The sequence below is a fragment of the Rhamphochromis sp. 'chilingali' genome (genome assembly GCF_963969265.1).
Source record: "Rhamphochromis sp. 'chilingali' genome assembly, chromosome: 8".
In the NCBI taxonomy this organism is placed as follows: domain Eukaryota; kingdom Metazoa; phylum Chordata; class Actinopteri; order Cichliformes; family Cichlidae; genus Rhamphochromis; species Rhamphochromis sp. 'chilingali'.
The window spans coordinates 14,120,550-14,141,493 of NC_137935.1; the positions used below are offsets into that span (position 1 = coordinate 14,120,550).

The following is a 20,944-nucleotide window of genomic DNA, read 5'->3' on the forward strand; positions in this document are numbered from 1 at the left end:
TCTCAAGAGGTTTTAATATTTACATTTATTATTTTTATTAATATATTTTATTTTCTGATTTACTGCACAGAAAATGAAGATGTTTTTAACATAAATGAAAACATTTTATGACACAATCCCACGGCCCATAACAGCTTTCTTTGTGTTCATCTCTGGTCTCAACAGGATTATGTAACATTTGGGTCCAAACAGTGTGATCAAGAGTCCAAAACTTGAAGCAAGAATGGCAAACACCTCCACTGCATCTGCAAGTTTTCCTGGTGAGCTGATATAAGCAGGAACAAAGGCCACCCACACAGCACAGAAGATCAGCATGCTGAATGTGATGAGCTTGGCCTCATTAAAACTATCAGGGAGATTCCTCACCAGGAATGCAATTAGAAAACTGAGGAAAGCCAGTATGCCAATATAGCCCAATAACACTGCAAAACCAACAGTGGACCCAACTGAACACTCATACACTATCTTGTCATTGTGGTATTGGGTGTTTTTATGTGGAGTTGGAGAGGAAGAGACAAGCCAGGTAGTGCAGATGGCTGCCTGAATAGATGTCAGAAATAGAACTGTTCCTCTCTGCTGCATTGCACCAAACCACTTCATACCGGCTCCCCCTCCTGGCTTGGAGGCTTTGAACACAGCCAGAACAACCATGGTTTTTACCAGGATGCATGAGACACACAGCACAAAGCTGATCCCAAATGCTGCATGCCTCATTTGGCATGTCCACATCCTGGGTCGTCCGATGAACAAAAGTGAACACAGGAAACACAACTTAAGTGACATTAATAGCTGGAAACTAAGTTCTGAATTGTTGGCACGTACTATAGGTGTTCTGCGATGGCAGATAAAGATCCCCAGAACAACAGCACATATAAATGTTCCCAGTAAGGAGATTGCTGTCAAACAAATACCCAAAGGGTCATGATAAGAGAGAAACTCTGTTTTCCTAAGAACACAGTGGTCACGCTGTGGGTTTGACCAAAAATCCTCTGGACAACTGGTGCACTCCAAGGAGTCTGACAAAGAAGTGTTGATGTTGAAATGCATACTATATTTCACAGAAATTAAATCAAATATTTCATACAGAAAGACAAAGACCTACTGCTCTTGTTAGTGATCTTTCCCTCAGAACAGGGGATACAGTCAAAACAGCATTCAGGCTCTCTCTTCCTTCTCACCATGTGGGTACCAGGAGGACAACTCTCACTGCATACTGATCGAGGTGGCTATTGGACATAAAAAATAAATATTTATTGCCTGCTACAATTCTATATACTGTAAATGTCATAAAAGGTACTTGTCAAATAAAAACATATCTAACCTGTTTGGATTCAAAGTTCCAGAAGATTTTGCCTTCATCAAGTATGAGTTCTTCACCTTTTAAAGCTGTCCTTTTAACCTCACCCACTTTCTGAATTTTAGTGCTTCCATCAGGGAGCCACAACACATTAGTAACATCATAAATTGGTACCACATCACCATTCTCGTCAAATGACACTTGATCGCCAAATGGAGTGGTGAAGTTCACTCTTTCCATGTAATAAACAAGCTGTTTAAAAGGAATGTATAATAAGTAAATTACTTTTTGCTCAAAAAATAATTATAGAACCAATGATTTATTCATAGATGGAGTGTAAAATGATATCACATCTGCCATGGCTCCAGTAACTTTACAGTGCAAACAGTGGCAATTTTTCAGTTCAGTAATCAAATATAATATTATATCTATGGTACCTACATATATAAAGTCATTTATATCTAAGTCTCAATCAACCAAGGCACATTACTAATAATCCTGTATAAAAGTTAATAACCTGAAGTTAATGAAATTCTGAAAGCATGCAAAAACAATTTATCCAAAGGTGGAGTGTAAAATGATAACACACCTGCCAAGGCTCCAGTGACTGCAAAGAGGCACAGCTTTTCCCACTGAAAGGCCCTCTTCCTGGCTTGCACCGCAGCATATCATCAAGGGAATATGCCAGTGCATAAACAGCTTTGTACACATTATACTCAGGCCGCAGGTTGGAAATGTCCAAGTACTCATTGTCCACATTTCCTAGATCTTCCTGTCCAGTGCATAGTGCACCTCCACCTTCCAGCCAGCCTGCTGGAGCTGGAGCAAATCTGCACTGAAATGTAAATTCCCAAAACTGATTCACCTGAAATATTTTGAAAAATGTTTATTACACATTATGAAAATATACACACACAGAGTAAAAGTGTCCAAGTCTCACCAAGCTAATTCCGTAGCTAGTGTTGTGATGTAGATCAGGATGTATTTGCAACAGGAATTCCCTGAGCCCTGGTATTTCTCCTCGGCGAATGGTGATACCCAGTGTGCCACCCAGGTATGGCATAAAGTGAGGTGTTTGGAGCACAGCAGATTCTGTCCAGGCTTCGCTGGCTATCCACTGTAGGCCTGTCACATTTTGCCTTACTACCTGTGTATTAAATTAGACCAAATCTATGAAGTAATACTGAGCCTCCAACTTCTTTACTGAAACAGTTTTTGATCTTTAAAATTAATTCTGAATGATTATTTTTCTGTATTCATTTCTGTACTCACAATGATACGTAATATGTGTTTTACACAATTATGAACTATAATTATGAAGACCTCTGTAACTAGTAACTATTAAAGTGTTTTAAAGCGAAACCTCATCCATAAGGTGCATCATGCGACTAGGATCTTCAAAGACAATGACAACTCGAGCTGTAGAGGTTTTCATCACATCAACAATCCTCCGGAGTTCATCTGTGTCTTTGTCCCAGGGTAAAACCTCAGTGTAGGCCAGGCAACCTTCACCAGACACACTCAGCTCAGACTGAAAGGATCTGGCTGCATGAAGTCCATAATCATTATTACTGACAAGCAGACCTGCCCAAGTCCAGCCAAAATGCTTTAGAATCTGGATCATTGCACGTACCTAAGTGAATATACACTCTAAAAAGTGTATTTCAGCAGTAGTTGAAGTTATGTAAAGTTCAGAGTCAGTTTCATTAAGATTTCTGCTTTAGTGGAGCCAGTCTAAATTTGTGGAGTATATCAACTTGTTATTACGTGTTGTTCCCTCAGTACACATGTAACCTGCTATTCTCATTAGAGTCAACCTGCATCAATTAGGTTTCTCCTGACGCAGTGCATCTGATGTCATGACGTCTCCGCCTTCTCCAGAATTTTCTACTTGCGGTTGAGAACAACAATTTGAGAGGCACTTGGCTGCAGGCAGGACCTCGTGAACAATTTGGTCAATAAGGTAACGAAGATATTACTTTTTCCATAGTCCTTGAAGGTAAGTCAAATGTAGAACACATATTTTAATATATTAGATATAAAAATATTCCAACTGTATTGTTAAGTTTGTTAAGTGTTTAGTAAACTGACCTGACCAAACCGCTATCATTCAGCCCTGCTAACATTAGCGAAATGTCAGACCTGTTGGTAGTTTGTGCTTGGACATGTAGGTTAAGTTAGTAGTTTTCCGGCGGTACTCTCTTGTTTTAATATCGTAACGCTAGCTTAAAGTTGTGTATTCATGCAGTGTGTCGGTGTTGGCTTACTGTTAGTTATTCATTAGCATTAGCACATTATAGCGGCAAGCTGGGCCGCGGTTCTCTTCAGAATACGTTACTTCGGGCGCGCGCATTTATACACGAGTGGTTGTTCGCAGTATGCCTGTCGGCGCGAATAGTTCACGCGGTCACGGCCACGGGTGATGTAGGAGGTAAAGTTTAGCTGTGGTGGCTCCAGGAAGCATGCATTTACTGCCGCTTGCATTGCTTTCAATGTACATAACGTTAAGAAGGCGAGGAGAAAGGGTGCGTGCAGCGCTCGTACACGCACGGATCAGCCGTGTGAGAGGGAGATGGTGTGCGGCAGAAAATCAAAATTAGAAATCATAGAAGAAAGTATTACGCTATTGAACACAGAAAATACAGCCATCAGATTTCTTGTAGACCTAGCACACTTCTGGTCTGTGTCTGAATACATATATAAGTACATAGATGCAGATGAACACTGTAAACATGATGAAAGATCGACAGACTAACTCGAACATATCTTTAATCTTTAGGACTTTGGGTAGCGCTTCCTTTCCTTCCTGTCAACCTCTCCAGAGGGGTGTCTGCTGATGGCAGAAAGATTACATCACCTCTGGTTGGAACCCTGGACAGTGCCACAACCTTTGGCTTGGTGTCCAATGTGATGCCCCATCGCCACCTTCTGACCTAACTTCTTCTCAGCTCTGTGACTACTTCAAGAGGGGCATTCCTGTGTGGAGGCGTGCCAGGCAGCTCGTTTTACCTGTGAACTTGCGTACTTTCAGTTTATCAACAACAAAGGTATGCAAGTTCAAAATAGTAATGTCTCATTTAAACTTAATTCAGTTTTACACTGAACAGGAATCGGCTTTATATATAAAACAATTGCAAAAAAAAAAAATGTACCTATGGGCATTTGGGTTTTGTTTTTAAACTTTTGTTTTGAACTTATCCCTTTAAAATCTAATTAGAGAGGGCTGGCTACATTTGATGAATACATTTTGTGTTTAAATGATTCGCTTTGTGTTGGGCAATGTGGCAAAAAGCTGAGATGAGATCCAGTCTCATATCACCATATTGATATATTGTAATATTGCCCAACTCTCCCTCTGTGTTTTCTCAAATTATTTATATACACCCAGTAAAGCGTGTCTCTTTGTTCCTCCAGTGCTATGCTTCATGTGGAGATGCAAGGACTGTGGGACAACATTAACAAAAAGATCTGAATTGCTCAAACACTACAAACTGATTCATAGGCATTACGGACGAGGCCACTCATATCCATGCACTTATTTAAATTGTGCATGTAGGTTCAAGACTTGGAACGCCCTACTGAGCCATCTATCAAGAAATCACCCTGCCCAACAAGCAGTCTCCAAAGCTGCGTCCACATTCACTTGCCATATTTGTGGCCATAATCAACTCTCCACAGAAAGAGAATATTTTCAACATATCTATCAGCATCTTAAAAATAAGGAGACTGTAACATGTGTGTTCCAAAACTGTGAATATAAAACCAATGTCTATGAGAACTTCAAAAGTCATAAATACAGAAAACACTCTGGTACAGTGAACACATTTAAGCCTGGAATAAGTTCTGTTGATGAATCTTTTGCCAGTGTTGCCAGTGATATTTCAGATGTGGAAATTATAGAGAGTGATGTAAATTTAAATTCTGCTTTTGACAATGGGTATTCTGAAAACTTAGAGAAGGATATTGAGCTTAAAATTGCTTCAGTGCTCCTTAAGTTGGAACACATCTTTCTTGTGTCTAATGCAGCTGTAGATGAGCTTTTGCAGGAGTTAAACTATTTGATTGGTTCTGTTTCTGTGGCGATTACCCAAAAGACTATTAGCCAAGTATTACAAGACAACGGATGCCAATTTGACCAGTCAGTTGTTGAAAAGCTAGCCAGTGTACTCTGTGAGACAAACCCTGTAAAAAAAGCAATTGGAGATAAAGGTCCACTTTCCAGTCCTTGGAGACGAAAAGCATACTATAAGAGCCACTTTAAAGTAGTGGAACCAGTGGAATATATACTTGACCGAAAAAATAACAAGTCATTCCAATATATTTCAATTTTAAAGTCTTTGCAGCATATTCTTGACTGCCAGACAATCTTGGATCAGGCTGTTAATTTGAATACTGTAGATAATCAGCCTCAAAAAACTTATGTGCACTACAAAACTATCTTCGATGGTGACTTCTTCCATGAAAATGGACTGTTGTCCAAGCAGGAAAGCATTTCATTGATATTATACATTGATGAATTCGAAATATGTAATCCCCTTGGTACATCACGGAGGAAGCATAAAATTTGTGGATTGTACTGGGTTTTGGGTAATTTGCCACCAGGCTGTAATTCTGCTTTAACCTCAATCTATTTGGCTGCTTTAATCAAAAGTAATGATCTGAAGTGCTATGGGTATGAGAAAGTGTTAAAACCTGTAATTAATGATCTTGTAATTTTGGAACAGAGTGGGATATTTCTGTCAAAGTTGGGCAGAACAGTAAAAGGCACTGTTCAGTGTGTTGTTGCCGACAACCTTGGTGCACACAGTATTGCTGGATTCTTTGAAAATTTCTCAGGGACATACGTATGTAGATTTTGCACTGCAGAAACATCAGAGTTCCAGACTATTGAAGTCAGAAGTGAAGTCTTTACTTTAAGAACAAAAGACATTCATGCAGATCATTTACGAATTATCGAGGAAAACAAATGGCCCAGTTATTATGGTGTGAAATCAAAGTGTATTTTGTCAAAGCACCTCTCACATTTTGATGTTACCACTGGGTTTCCACCTGATGTTGTACATGATCTTTTTGAGGGAATTGTTCCTTTTGAACTTGCGCTTTGCCTCAATTTGTTAATCAAAAAAAAGTATTTCACATTATGTACATTGAATGAAGCAATATCATCTTTCAACTTTAAGTGGGCTGACAAAACAAATCGACCTAATCCTGTGGCTCTCAGTTTTGCATCCAAAAAAAGTGTAGGAGGGAATGCACACGAGAACTGGAGTCTTATCAGATTTTTGCCTTTGTTCGTTGGGCAGAGTGTACCCTGTGAGGAGCCTGCTTGGCACATCTTAACAGACTTGAAGGACATTGTTGATCTTGTTGTCAGTCCTGTTCATACTGAGGACTCCATTGCATATCTTGGTTTTAAGATCTCCGAGCACAGAATCAAGTTTCAAGAGGTTTTCCCAGATGTTAATCTTAAACCAAAGCACCACTACTTGGAACATTATCCATACTTGATCCGTAAGTTTGGGCCACTGGTTGCACTATGGACTATGCGATTCGAAGCAAAGCATAGTTTTTTTAAAAGAGTTGCAAGGAACATCAGATGCTTCAAAAATGTACTTCTTTCCCTTTCACAGAGACATCAGTATCAGATTGCATATCATTTGCATGCAATTAGCTTTGCCAAACCCCCACTGGAAGTAACAGATGTTTCCACTGTTCACATTGATGTTCTTAACAAGGACATCTCAAATGCACTGAGACAGAAGTCTCCAGATATGGACAATGTGTGCTTGGCTAAAAGTGTAGCATATAATGGAATAATCTACAAGTGTGGGATGATCTTGATCCACGGCTCACTGGGAGGACTGCCAGAGTTTGGTGAAATCATCCAAATGGTGATACTGCAGGACAAACTAATCTTCATTCTGAAAAAGCTTAGCGGATGGTATATGGAACACTACAGAGCTTATGATCTCAAAACATCACCAAGCAAAGAAGTGGAACTTGTTGAGCCACAAGAACTGCATGATACCTACCCACTGGCAGACTACAATATTAGAGGGATGCGTCTTGTCACCTTGAAAAGATATGTCCATGTTTAAATGGTGAGGCCTCAAAATATGATAAAGTATTTTCTTAAGTGGGAAAACAAAACCCAGACCCATACAATACTAATGTGTTCTCAGAACATATTTATTTTATACTGCAAGCCAAAGTGGTGTGATGATGTCATTGGCAATTCATCAGTTATGTCATTTTTTTTAATGCAGGTCGCTGGATTCCAGTCAGTGAATGCTAATCCTATGCTCTCCCCCCTTCTGCTTCTCTTCTCTTTTTCTTCTTTCCTCTCCTTATTGTCTCCTATATTCTCCTCACCTCCTCTCCTTCTCTCTTCTCTTCAATGTCTCCCATATTCTCGCCATCTCTCTTCTCCTCCCTTCTCCTCTTCGGTTTGCCTTCTCTCCTCGCTGCCTCAGCTGATCTCCACCTCTCCTCTTCATTTTCTCCTCCCCTTTCCTCCTCTCTTTGCCTTCTCTCTTTTCCTCTAGTTTGACATTAAATTCTCCTAATTGGAAATGTCAGTGGTTTACATGTTGATCCTCACTAACTGTGCTTGTGCTTTGTTCTCAGACCACCATGGCTGGTTCAACACCTGCAAGACTGAAGGTGATTTTAGGAGAGAACAACATTGAAAAGCTGACTCTTCCAAATGGCATCCCAGAGTCACTTGAAGACCTTCTCAGCACGATAAAGACTACCTTTGGGTTAAAAGGTAACTTCAGACTGCAATACATGGACCAAGACTTTGGCAACGACTTCTTTAATCTGAATTCTACCACCGAACTTCGGAATTTGGGGACAATCAAAGTGATCCACCAGCAAACAAATCCACCTTTGATCAGTGCCGATCAGTCCACTTCATCTCTGTCTCTTTCATTTGAGTCTGATGACGGTATTTCGGTGGCATCAAATGACACAATTATCCTCTCATCCCCTGAATCTATGTCATCTCGAACACAACAGTGGCCAGAAGACTTTGCAATTCCCCAATTTTCATATGACACAGAGCTACAGCTAGAGAGGGGGAATACTGAGTACCGTGTGAGCCAAAAAATGTTGACTTTAAGCGCCCGAATGCTGTCTGATATCCTGAAAAGAGTTGCAGAAGAAATTTACCGTTACAAGGCCTATCCAGAGGATGCACATTTCTGCGCAGCTGCAGAGGCCCTTATCAAAAAGCACCCATGTTTGAAAGAACCTGGATCATTCAATGGCTGCTACGGTTGGAAACAACGACTGAAGTACAAAATGGCAAACTACAGGACCCAGCTCAAATTACAGGGGTGTCCAGAGCTGTGTGTAAACTCACTGAAATCTAAAGCTACTACAGATGCTTTCCCTGCTAAAAAAGTGAAGAAGCCAAAACGTTCTGAAGCTAACTTTTATCCATCCTTTCCTACTGGTGAGACTCTGGACAGCATGGAAAAAGTGAGACTAGAACTTCTGACAGAGATCGGGATAAGGGACAATGAAAGGGTCATCGCAGACAAAATGGCTAACACGTTTGCCTACAGACGACATGAGGTGGTAAACCAAGAACCAAGCATTCAGGAACTGAAGGACAGATGGCCTGCACTCTTCACACAGAAAGAGGTAAGAATGGAACTGAAGTGATCGAAGTCTGTATGCTTCGGGATTTATTGCAGTTAACTTTCATGAATCGGTCATAACTTGATTTGGTTGAGATTTTATAACACTGAACTTAATGAAAGAATTTACATTTTGAATTCCCATATATGTTGTACTTTTTGGGATATAGACATTTTGGCATACAATCAGTTTCAGCATTTTGTTCCATAATACAATATCTACTGTCATTTGTGTTTTGTTTTTAGATAAATACAGAGTTCCAGAGGCTCATGGCTGTTCCTCTTGAGTGGAAGTTCATGGCCCAGTTAGACATGCACTCAAGTCAGCTGATCAAAGTCATACGTGCCAAAGGAGGAGCAACACGCCAAAAGATTGCGAACATCTTGGACACATTGGACCAGGTAAATCTGTACCATCAAACAAGATGCTTCGTAACTAAGAGGGCTGTCAAAATATATCTGAATCCAAAAAAATATATATATATTTAACTGAATCTTTCATAAAGACAATATGGGCAGGCCAATGCTAATCATGGCTTTCATATGCATGAATGTTTTTAGCGACTCCACTGAACTCATCCCCTTTTCTTTCTGTAATGAATCTCTGGGCTTGTGAATTACTGTTTTTAAATAAAGTACATGTAAGTTAAGCAATAAGAGTAAGGATGTCTGTCTTATGAAATTTAGAGTTTAAAATTACTCAACATTTGTTGTTCTAGACTGTGGACATTAATCATCGGAGGGAATGTGTGCTGAAAGCCCTCACCATCTTCCTGGGAGAAGATGCAGATGGCCTGATCAAGGAATACCTTGATCAGGCCATCTGCATCTTCCTGGGAGAAGATGCAGATGGCCTGATCAAGGAATACCTTGTAAGTTTCAACAGTTTGTCAGCACATCTTGTCAAAGGGACACAAAAAAGTTAACTGTTAGAACAAACATAACACGTGAACCCTAGTTGGATTGCTGACATGTATTTATTATCATGACCATATTGGACATTATGTAATTCCCAGCAACAACACATTACATATCGGATTGACTTTGTTTTAAGTAAGACGGGCTTACTTGATTATTTAAGTTCAAAGGAATAGTTTGACATGTTGAGAAATCTTATCTTTCTTGCTTACAATTTGATTAGAGTCAGATTGATACACCTCTCTCTGCTGTTTCTGGTGTGTGATGACACCCAGCCAAGAAATAGCCCAGCACATAACACATATTGGTACATCACCCAAACACTTAATCACAGTAAGAAGTGAGGCTAATGATGATTTGTGTTTGTGTCTTGTACCCCTCTGTAGGACTGTGGAGCAGATGATGTTCAGAGGGACCTGGAGGAGGTCACCATGGCAGTGTATGTGATTCGGAAGGAGGGGGAGGGACTGCAGGAGCCACCTGAAGACATTGGCATTGTCATTGAGGGTGTGGAAGTGTTGCATGAACTAACTTCAGTTGCCTCAGCTTGTGCCCTGCTTCTAGGTTTGATCTATGCACTCAACCTAGCTTATCCAAAACCCTTTCGCTTCACTTTTGAAGTGCTCCAAAAAATCTTCATGCAGCTTGATCAGCACAAGATGTCCCCCAAAGTCCAAAATCTGTATATCAAACTTCAAAGCTCCCAGTAATGGCACAGAACAATGACCAACAAATGGCCCTGTGCCATAATGCGAAGGAACAACTGTGTTTGGACATATAGCATGTAAAATATGTAGTCTCTTTTGGATGTTGGGCCTTTTTTATGCTCCAAGAGACCTCAAACCCCAATTTAATGTGCTTTTATGGTATTTTTATTTATTTTTTAATTTTTTTTCAGACATATTTGCCTTCATTTCAAGGGAAAGGTTGCATTTCAGGTTTGATGTGCTCAGTTATACAACAAACTGTTGTGACATTCTAAAACTCTAGAGGAGTGTTTATATTTTTTCATCCCCATTGGTCAGCTACACTGTTCAGATATTTATTCATTGGCTATAGCTGAAGAGAAGTTTCTGTATACTCTTGGGGCACTTTTTCATAGTTGACACTGTATGTGTTAAGATTGATATTTGTGTAATACTGTGTTGCACTTTACACTTTGTTGACAACTTTGTGGTCCTACTAAGCATTACTTGCATTTTGTGCATATGTGTTTCAAAAAGGACAAATGTGTAATGTATTTGACCAAAAGCTGTGTTGGTTGCCATAAAGGTAATACTTTATTACATTTATACAATAAAGCATTTAAAAAAAAAAAAACATTGGATTTTGAATTTTTGAAAAATATTTTCAGGCAACTTAAAATTTTGATTTAAGCTTTATTATACAAACTAAAATTTCATTTTAGAGTCACTACAAAAAGTAATTTACACTAAACCACATTATTAGGTTAGCAAAGAGCAATATTTTACTTTTGGGTTATGCAAATTATTGGGTTGGAAAAACTGAAAACTTTAAGTTGAAATGTCTTAATTTTAAGTTGGATTAATGCAAAATGTTTATTTGACAGCAATTAATTTATTAAGTACATGTAACTTAAATCAGTTGTGTTAATTTAATGTATTAACTTAATTTCAAAGAACTTAATTAAATTTGGTGTTACCAATTGAAATAATTCAATTAAGTTGGTTCAACTATTTTCTTTTTTCAGTGTAGATTAAAGTGTAAGTGTATTGAAAAGAAGAAACAAAACAAAATTTCTGTGCATAATCTGTCTGTCAGTGTCCACAGAACAGCATTTAAATACAATTGCAATTTAGCTTTATTCTCTGAGACAATAGAGAAAAGAAATAGAGCATAATTCTCAAAACTAATTATTATTATTATTTCTAATATTTTCATATCTGTCTGTGTTCTTCTTTTACACAGATATTGAAACAGACTTTTGTTTTTCCATTTTAATTGTGATGACAAATTTTCACCTGGAAAGCATCACTTGGGATCGTTCTAAAGAAGGATGGATACTTTTGACGGTCACTCAGGCAGGAACATGTGGCATAATAACTCACCTGTGAAAGATATAGACTGCATATGTATATTGGGGAGCTATCCATGTAGAGATATCTTAATTTTGTCATCATGACTGCATTATTTTTTATTTCATAAAATGGTTTTACATTTTCAATGAAATCAACGCAATCCAAGAAAACTGTTACATGGTCAAGCAGAAAACTTACCATAGGTACTCTGTACAAACCTAAGACGTTGGAGATGGCAATAGAAATTGTAGAGGACGGATCACCCACAATCCCTACAACTGGAGGATTTCCAACACATGTATCATCTACTACAATTTGATCCTCTTGACCACTGGCTAATGATAATGCTCCACGGAATCCAATTCCAAGTTCAAAGCAGTTATCATACAGAGTGTATCCCAGAGTCACATTTGGTAGCAGGTTTGAGTTTCTGTTGATCTCATCAATAGCAAATGCCATGGTTTGTGCGAGCTTAAATCCTAGAACATACACACTAAGACGAGAAAAGTTTAATTACTAAAAAGTATAATACAATACAGATTTTTAAAATATAGGAAAATGAGCACAGTGAAAATGTTGCAAAAGGAATAATATTATAAACAATTAAGGAAACTGAATAACAATTAAAGACATATATTAATGAAAATAAATTTTAAAAGAGAAGATGTTTTGTCTAGTTATTTCAGATATAAAATACATATTCATATTAGGATTAGGTTTGGTGGTTTTCTTTTTCTGTTTTTTTCATTCTGTTTCCCTGTCATAGTTACCCATGGCAAGTAGGCTGTTGTGGCTGCGAGGTAAAAGACAGATCAGGAACACTTGAAAAGAAATGGACTTGAAACAGTCCACCCAGAACCACATCTCCAGTTTTGTGCATCTCATTTAGATGAAACTGTCCCTGCAGCTGACAGGACAAAGAAAACTGAGGAGTGGGTAGAGGAGAAGAAACACAGGAATACAGCAAAACAACCACGACTAAATTGTTTTGCAAAGATAAGCACATGACAGCTTTCTGAATATTTGAGACCAGTCATTAGGTTTTATTGTTTGCCATTCCCTTTTATTGACTTGCTGTGTTGTTTAATCTTGCACACCACCCATCAGGGAAGAAGGAGGTGTATACTTTTCATTTGAGATTGCTTTGTATCCAGGCAAACTCAGGGAACACTGTGAGTAAATTAGTCATCAGTAATAACTCACTGAAGAATTGTCAGAGTAGTTGTTCAGTATTCAGTAGTTGTTTCCGTGTGCATATCAAGTGACATAAAAGACAAATAGCAAAAATAACATATCATAATTCATGTACATCAAAGTTCATGTGTAATGTCTCAACAACATCATATTAAAAACTTCAGTCCATATTTGAGTTGAAAGAGAAAACAAAATTTTTGAGGGGACGATAAAAAACATAACAAAAACAAATCCGCATGAGCATGGGCGGGACGGGACATAAAGCTGCATAGGGCAAAAGGAAACTAGAAAACTTAGTGGATGGGGAAGATTGTCCTGAGTATAATTGAAGAACAGCCCAAGGGGACGGCCCAAATGAGAAACTAGACAGTGAAATTTTTCAGGGCTAATGCATGAATGCAAAACACGGGACAAGCAGATCTTCTGTATTCGAAGTGAAAGCCCACCATCTGAGTCCCGATGACCAAGCTATTTACCCTATCTCTAAGGGAGACCCAGGCACCCTTTGAAGGAAACTCATTTCCACAGCTTATATCCACAACCCTTATTTGATCACTACCCAGAGTTCATGGCCATAGGTAAGGGATGTAATGTAAAATGACCTGTAAATTAAAAACTTGCTCAGCTCTTTCTTTACCGCAACAGACTGGTACAGTGTCTGTTCATTTTCCCCAAATCTGTGAATAAATCTCAGGTTCCACTTTCCCCAAACTTGTGAACAAAACTGTTGAGGGGACAACAAATTACTTATTTGATCACTACCAGAGTTCGTGGCCACAGTTGAATAGTTGTAATCTAAATTGACCTGTAAATTAAAAACTTAGCTCAGACTGTACAGTGCCTGTATCATTGCACGTTTCCCAAATCCATCAGTGAATCTCATGCTCCACTTTCCCCAAACTCGTGAACAAGACCCTAAGATATTTAAAGTAAAGATGAAATCTTGAGGCCATCATAGTGGAGAACATCCACGAGCCTGGACAGACCAAGATATTATGTCCACACTTGCTCACTTTCTCAAACATCCTTGAGAGGATAAAGAGCTTGTCCAGTTTCACAGCCTGGATGAAAACCTCATTGTTCCTCCTGAATCAGAGGTTCAACTAAGAGATAAACCCTGCAGTGTCCTTCACAGTGTCATGATCCCTCAGCTCAGCTCCATTCAAATGTGAAGAAAAAGGCCTAAAATCCAGCCTTTGTGGTAATGTAAGATAGTCCTGTCACAGAGTTTAATGCATGTGCTTTTGGTGATAGTTATTCCTTCTTTAATCAAATAAGGGATCTAATCAAAATATAATCAAGAAGAAATCCACACTCTATCCAGCTGTTTTTGTCTGAGTGTCAGGCTTGAGCATCCAAATTTTTTCAGAATACTCCCTGATTATATTTACAAAGCATCTGCTGTTGCTCAGCTTACTATGTGCTTCAACTGGACTTGTGTTGGATTAGTTCTAGCAAGATTGTTGTCTGGGGGCTTTTTGCCCCCTGGTAGTGTCTGCCATGGCAAATTGGTCCTGGGTGAGGGACCAGACAAAGAGCGATTCAGAAGACGACTATGAGAAGACCATCGAGGGGACTGTTCACCCTACTCGAGATAGGGTTACCGGGTGCAGCCCGGGGAGGGTGCCCTAGGGTGAGCGTCTGGTGGTCGGGCCTTAGTCCATGCGGTCTGGCTGGGTGTGGGAGTAGTTCGGAGAGGCTATGGAAAAAGACTTTTGGACTGCCTCAAAGAGATTCTGGCAAACCGTCAGGAGACTCAGGATACACATACAAGGTCCTAAATTATCAGGCCGCATTTTATCTTAATGACCTTATAGTACCGAATCACTCCATTAGGGCACTTTGCTCTCGCACTGGAGGCTTACTTGTTGTTCCTAGAGTATTTAAAAATAGAATGGGAGGCAGAGCCTTCAGTTTTCAGGCCCCTCTTCTGTGGAACCAGCTTCCAGTTTGGATTTGGGAGATAGACACTATCTCTACTTTTAAGATTAGGCTTAAAACTTACCTTTTTAAAAAAAATCATATACAGTGGGGCAAAAATGTATTTAGTCAGCCACCGATTGTGCAAGTTGCCCCACCTAAAATGATGACAGAGGTCAGTAATTTGCACCAGAGGTACACTTCAACTGTGAGAGACAGAATGTGAAAAAAAAATCCATGAATCCGCATGGTAGGATTTGTAAAGAATTTATTCGTAAATCAGGGTGGAAAATAAGTATTTGGTCAATAACAAAAATACAACTCAATACTTTGTAACATAACCTTTGTTGGCAATAACAGAGGTCAAACGTTTACTATAGGTCTTTACCAGGTTTGCACACACAGTAGCTGGTATTTTTGGCCCATTCCTCCATGCAGATCTTCTAGGCCACTCCAGGACTTTCAAATGCTTCTTACGGAGCCACTCCTTTGTTGCCCGGGCGGTGTGTTTTGGATCATTGTCATGTTGGAAGACCCAGCCTCGTTTCATCTTCAAAGTTCTCACTGATGGAAGGAGGTTTTGGCTCAAAATCTCACGATACATGGCCCCATTCATTCTCTCCTTAACACGGATCAGTCGTCCTGTCCCCTTGACAGAAAAACAGCCCCATAGCATGATGTTTCCACCCCCATGCTTCACAGCAGGTATGGTGTTCTTGGGATGCAACTCAGTATTCTTCCTCCTCCAAACACGACGAGTTGAGTTTATACCAAAAAGTTCTACTTTGGTTTCATCTGACCACATGACATTCTCCCAATCCTCTGCTGTATCATCCATGTGCTCTCTGGCAAACTTCAGACGGGCCTGGACATGCACTGGCTTCAGCAGCGGAACACGTCTGGCACTGCGGGATTTGATTCCCTGCCGTTGTAGTGTGTTACTGATGGTGACCTTTGTTACTTTGGTCCCAGCTCTCTGCAGGTCATTCACCAGGTCCCCCCGCGTGGTTCTGAGATCTTTGCTCACCGTTCTCATGATCATTTTGACCCCACGGGATGAGATCTTGCGTGGAGCCCCAGATCGAGGGAGATTATCAGTGGTCTTGTATGTCTTCCATTTTCTGATGATTGCTCCCACAGTTGATTTTTTCACACCAAGCTGCTTGCCTATTGTAGATTCACTCTTCCCAGTCTGGTGCAGGTCTCCAATACTTTTCCTGGTGTCCTTCGAAAGCTCTTTGGTCTTGGCCATGGCGGAGTTTGGAGTCTGACTGTTTGAGGCTGTGGACAGGTGTCTTTTATACAGATGATGAGTTCAAACAGGTGCCATTCATACAGGTAACGAGTGGGGGACAGAAAAGCTTCTTACAGAAGACGTTACAGGTCTGTGAGAGCAAGAGATTTTCCTTGTTTGAGGTGACCAAATACTTATTTTCCATCCTAATTTACGAATAAATTCTTTACAAATCCTACCATGTGAATTCATGGATTTTTTTTTCACATTCTGTCTCTCACAGTTGAAGTGTACCTCTGGTGCAAATTACTGACCTCTGTCATCATTTTAAGTGGGGGAACTTGCACAATCGGTGGCTGACTAAATACTTTTTTGCCCCACTGTAGTTAAGGCTGGATCAGGTGACCCTGAATCCTCCCTTAGTTATGCTGCAATAGGTGTAGACTGCTGGGGGGTTTCCATGATGCATTTAGTACTTACTTTTCAGTCACTTTTCTCAATCAGCATGTATTAATAGACCTCTCTACTGATTCAGTAAGAGTACTAGATGCTACAGTTCCTGATAATGCTTTGCTTTAAATGGGGAGAATCTTGAAGGATGGCTGTTATGAGGAAAAGCAACCCAGAAACTTTGTCAGCAGCACACATCGTTGTGTGCCTCAACTGTCGGTCTTTTACCCAAGCTAATCTGCCATTTTTTTCTTCTTAGGTTGGGTTTATGGATTAAAGATCTGATCTAAATTATCATATTAAAAATTGGGACACTTAGTCAGTGGTGGACCTTGGATTCATTGGGTGTTTTGGTCATTATCCCTACACCCTCATCCAAGGAGCCCTGCCAGGGTTGGTCAGGCCCGGAGTGTGTCACTGGTTTATGTTAAATTGTTATCGCTCTTTTTCTTTCTACTGTTTATTTTCTTCTTTTAATTCACTGCAACTGAGAAATAATACTTACCTCTTTAGCATTTACGGAGCCACCATACATACTATGACCATAGCTACTGAACGACACAGGAAGTCATTCCTGCCCATGGCCATCTCCCTGTACAACTCCTCCATCTAATACACTGTAAACACTGCAATAGTTACACCCTTTTTGTGGATGCTCTTTTCTACTCCGTAATATTCATTTCAGTATTCTTGATATTTATTTATAAGCACCTCTGTAAATTCTTGATATTCATATTTGATTGATTTGTATATATTAGTGCTATTTCTTAACCCTTTAAGACCTACCATAGAACCAAGTCTGCCAAAGCTTATCTTTATATTTTTACATGCTGTAGTGCCATTTTTGGGAACATTTGCTATACATCAATACAACCATTATAGCCCAAACTTTAATAATATGTATTCATTAAGTGCATAATAACTACACAAATTGCAAAAAAGTGCAATAAACTACAAAAAAATTGAAAATCGTTTTTGTTTTGTTTTTTACATATATTTCTAGTTAGAAAAATTTAAGAGGTTTATCCCTCAAAACTGTAAGTACAAAAAAGTTGCACAAAATAGTTTGCAACAACAGGAAATTTATTTTGAGTTTCTTCACAGTTTTACTTTTGAGATACACCAATTTTTGTATACTGCAGGAAAAACGAAAATAAATACTACAATGCAAATTTGCAAAACAAACAAACAAACAAACAAAAAAACAGCATGTGCATTTCCAGCAGTGCAACTTGAGTTCTAAGCATCCCAGAAACTATACAGAAAAGCATAAAGTCAAACATGACTTTTAAAAACACCAGTATAGGATTATAAGACCCTGAAGGTAAAAAACTAAATTTTGCACAAAAATGACATCACTTCCAGTTTCGGGCAGGTAATGGCGGACATGCGATAGTTCGCGCTGACGTATATTCCAACGTAGGAAGTGTTATGAACAGCTGGTCAGATTAGCAAAGCATGTTTCTGAAATATTATGTTTTTGTTGCTGTGCTTTTTATGCAATTTTTGCAAAGCTATATGTGGAAGGAAACTGTGACCTAGGACAAGCTGATGACATAAGATGTAAGTACAACTCCTCTGGTTTCATATGCAAAAAAAATTATTGCGCTAGCTCACGTGGTTGCAGTTCTACAGGGATTTAAAAATAGTTGCGCAAAACGGAGTGTGCCCGCTCTGACTGGTTTTAAAGGGTTAAATTTGTAAAATCTGTAACATATTGTATTGTTTAAATAGTTTAGTCTGTTACTGTTATTGTCTTGGAGCAATTGCATCGGACATAATTACCTTAGGAATTAATAAAATATTCTGATTCTTAGACCTAGACTTAGAGCATTTATTGTCATTGTGCAGTTTCTTGCGCAGTGAAATTGGGTAGCTGGACCACAAAGGTGCAAAAGTAAAGAAAACAATATACAACAAGGGGGAAAAAAGCAATATATATGTATACATTTATGTGAGTAAACTATATACATGGTGTATGTGTAGAAACATTGAAACAGAAACATTGTGGGGCCATATACAAGGGCTGTTATATAATATAATATAATATAATATAATAAATAAATAAATAAGGGTGGAGGGGCTAAGGTCATTTAGGGTGGGGATGGTAATTCCACCAAGACCAAAAATATTGCACATGGGCCAAAAATATTGCACAGAACAATGAAAGACTGAGATACTGAACATGGGATGGCAGCAACATAGTTGATCAATAGCAGAATGGTTGTATGGGAGAAGTCTGTTCACATTCTTAGTTTGCATTACGAGTTCTGACAGCCCACGGGAAGAAGCTGAAGATGATGTTGCAGGGGTGCATGGGGGTGCAGTCATTAGTGTAGATGGTGTGTAGGAGTGGACTCAGCACACATCCCTGTAGTGAGCCAGTGCTGAGTGACAGGGTGGATGATCTCTGGTTGCCAACCATGACTGATTGTGAACAGTCTGTGGGAAAGTTCCATACACATATGGGGGGGGGAGAGTCCAAGTTTACCAGCTTGGCTATAAGAATGTCTGGGATGATGGTATTGAAGGCCGAGCTGAAGTCAATGAAGAGCATCCTTACTGATGTCCCAGGATTCTCCAGGTGATGGAGAGCGGAGTGGAGGGCAGGGACAGTGGCATGTGACAGGGAGAGGTTGAATAGTCTGGTGAACTGAGGAGGCAGCTGGACAGCGCAGGCTTTGAGCACTCTACCAGGTATTCCGTCAGGGCCAGCAGCTTTCCTTTGATTAACTGCGCTGAACACATTGCGAACCTGGTGTTCTTGGAGGCTAAATGTGTGAGGGCTGTGCTCAGAGGAGGCTGTGGGCAGGGTGGTGTGCATGGTGGGGGTGACTGCAGCTTTCTCGAAGCAGGCAAAGGAGTGGTTAAGTTCCTCTGCTAATGAGATGTCCATGTTATCTGTGTTTTTCCCATTGCACTTGTAATTGGTGATGTGTTTCAGGCCCTCTCATACCTTTCTGGAGTTGTTATCAGAGAGGTGATCTGATAGCTTGTTTGAGAAGTCCAGTTTTGCTGCTCTGATGCCTTTTTTAAGGTCTGCTCTTGCTCTGCTGTACATGTCCTGGCCCCCAGATTTGTATGGCGAGCTGCGTGCCTTTAACAATGCCTGAACCGTACTTGTCATCCAGAGTTTACGGTTGGGGTAGACCTTTTCCGTGGTGACAGTGTCCATGCAGTGCGTGATGTAACCCAGATGTGTGAGTCTCTAGGCCATCATGTTCAAAGACACTCCACTCTGTGAGGGCAAAAGAGTCCTGCAATTGAGCACGAGCTTCCTCAGAAAAGGTGCTAATGGTTCTGATGGTGGGCTTTGTTCTTTTCCTGAGTGGTGTGTATGCCAGGACGATGAGCAGAGAGAGGTGGTCGGACATACTCAGGTGGGGGAGGGGAAAAGATCTGAAGGCTTGCTTAATATTTGAGTAAACATGGTCCAAGGTGTTATTCCCTCTCGTAGGGCATTTCACATGTCGAACAAATTTAGGCACAGTTCTTAAGCATGCTTTGTTGAAATCCCCTGCAATGATACTCCCTCTGGATATTCCCATTTCTTTTTGGAGATTGTGTCGTGCAGGTAGGCAAGGGCTGAGCTAGCTTTAGCGTCTGGTGGTAAGTGGACTGCTGTTATTAGGACTGCAGGCAGTTCTCTGGGCAAGTAGAAGGGTCTGCACATGACAGACATTGCCTCTATGCCTGGGGAGCAGACTGTGGTGATGATCTTAGTGTTTGTGCACCAGTTGTTATGTGTGTAAATGCACAATCCTCCTCCTTGGCTTTTCCCCGCTGTAGTCTTTCTGTCACTGCGGTGCATTGTGTGACCTGATAGCTGCATCGAGGCGTCGGGGATTCCCTATCGTAGCCATGTCTCTGTGACAACCAGGACACAACAGTTGCGTAGAAGTTGCTGTGCTGTGAGAAGTAGGTTCAGTTCGTCTATTTTTTTGATGACCAACCGTGCGTTGGTCAGGAAGATGCTCGGGAGCTGTAGTTTGAAAGGCTGCTTCTTTATCGTAGCTAGCAGTCCCGTCCGGCACTCCTGCTTTTGTTTGCGTTCCTTCCGCCACATGCATTTCTTGGCAGACCCAATAAGAATCCACAGAGCACCGAATTTTCTCACTATCTCCAGGAGTATGTTGTGCATCCTCTGATAATCACTGGTAATGGGGATCTGGCTGTTGCATCGAATGTTGCATAATTCCAGATGGCGGTAGGTAAATTTGGCTTTACAGTAAGAAAAACAAAAGAA

General features: G+C 40.1%; 2 protein-coding genes across 2 annotated transcripts; one reads left to right on the top strand and one right to left on the bottom strand.

Annotated features, from left to right (window-relative positions):
* Nucleotides 1-105: 105 nt before the first annotated feature.
* Nucleotides 106-19,594, bottom strand: LOC308401069 (extracellular calcium-sensing receptor-like; the record flags this gene model as incomplete). Its single annotated transcript, XM_080889128.1, has 10 exons — nt 106-1,016; nt 1,103-1,226; nt 1,322-1,549; nt 1,887-2,162; nt 2,238-2,444; nt 2,661-2,930; nt 11,844-11,930; nt 12,099-12,393; nt 12,671-12,825; nt 19,190-19,594. 10 exons carry the CDS (start codon nt 19,592-19,594, stop codon nt 106-108), a joined length of 2,958 nt encoding a protein of 985 aa, XP_080745254.1.
* Nucleotides 3,202-10,571, top strand: LOC308400990 (uncharacterized protein; the record flags this gene model as incomplete). The annotated part of the gene is made up of 6 exons (XM_080889057.1): nt 3,202-3,260; nt 4,077-4,344; nt 7,925-8,947; nt 9,190-9,345; nt 9,663-9,815; nt 10,248-10,571. Exons 3-6 carry the CDS (start codon nt 7,931-7,933, stop codon nt 10,569-10,571), a joined length of 1,650 nt encoding a protein of 549 aa, XP_080745183.1. The 5' UTR covers nt 3,202-3,260; nt 4,077-4,344; nt 7,925-7,930.
* Nucleotides 19,595-20,944: the final 1,350 nt, after the last annotated feature.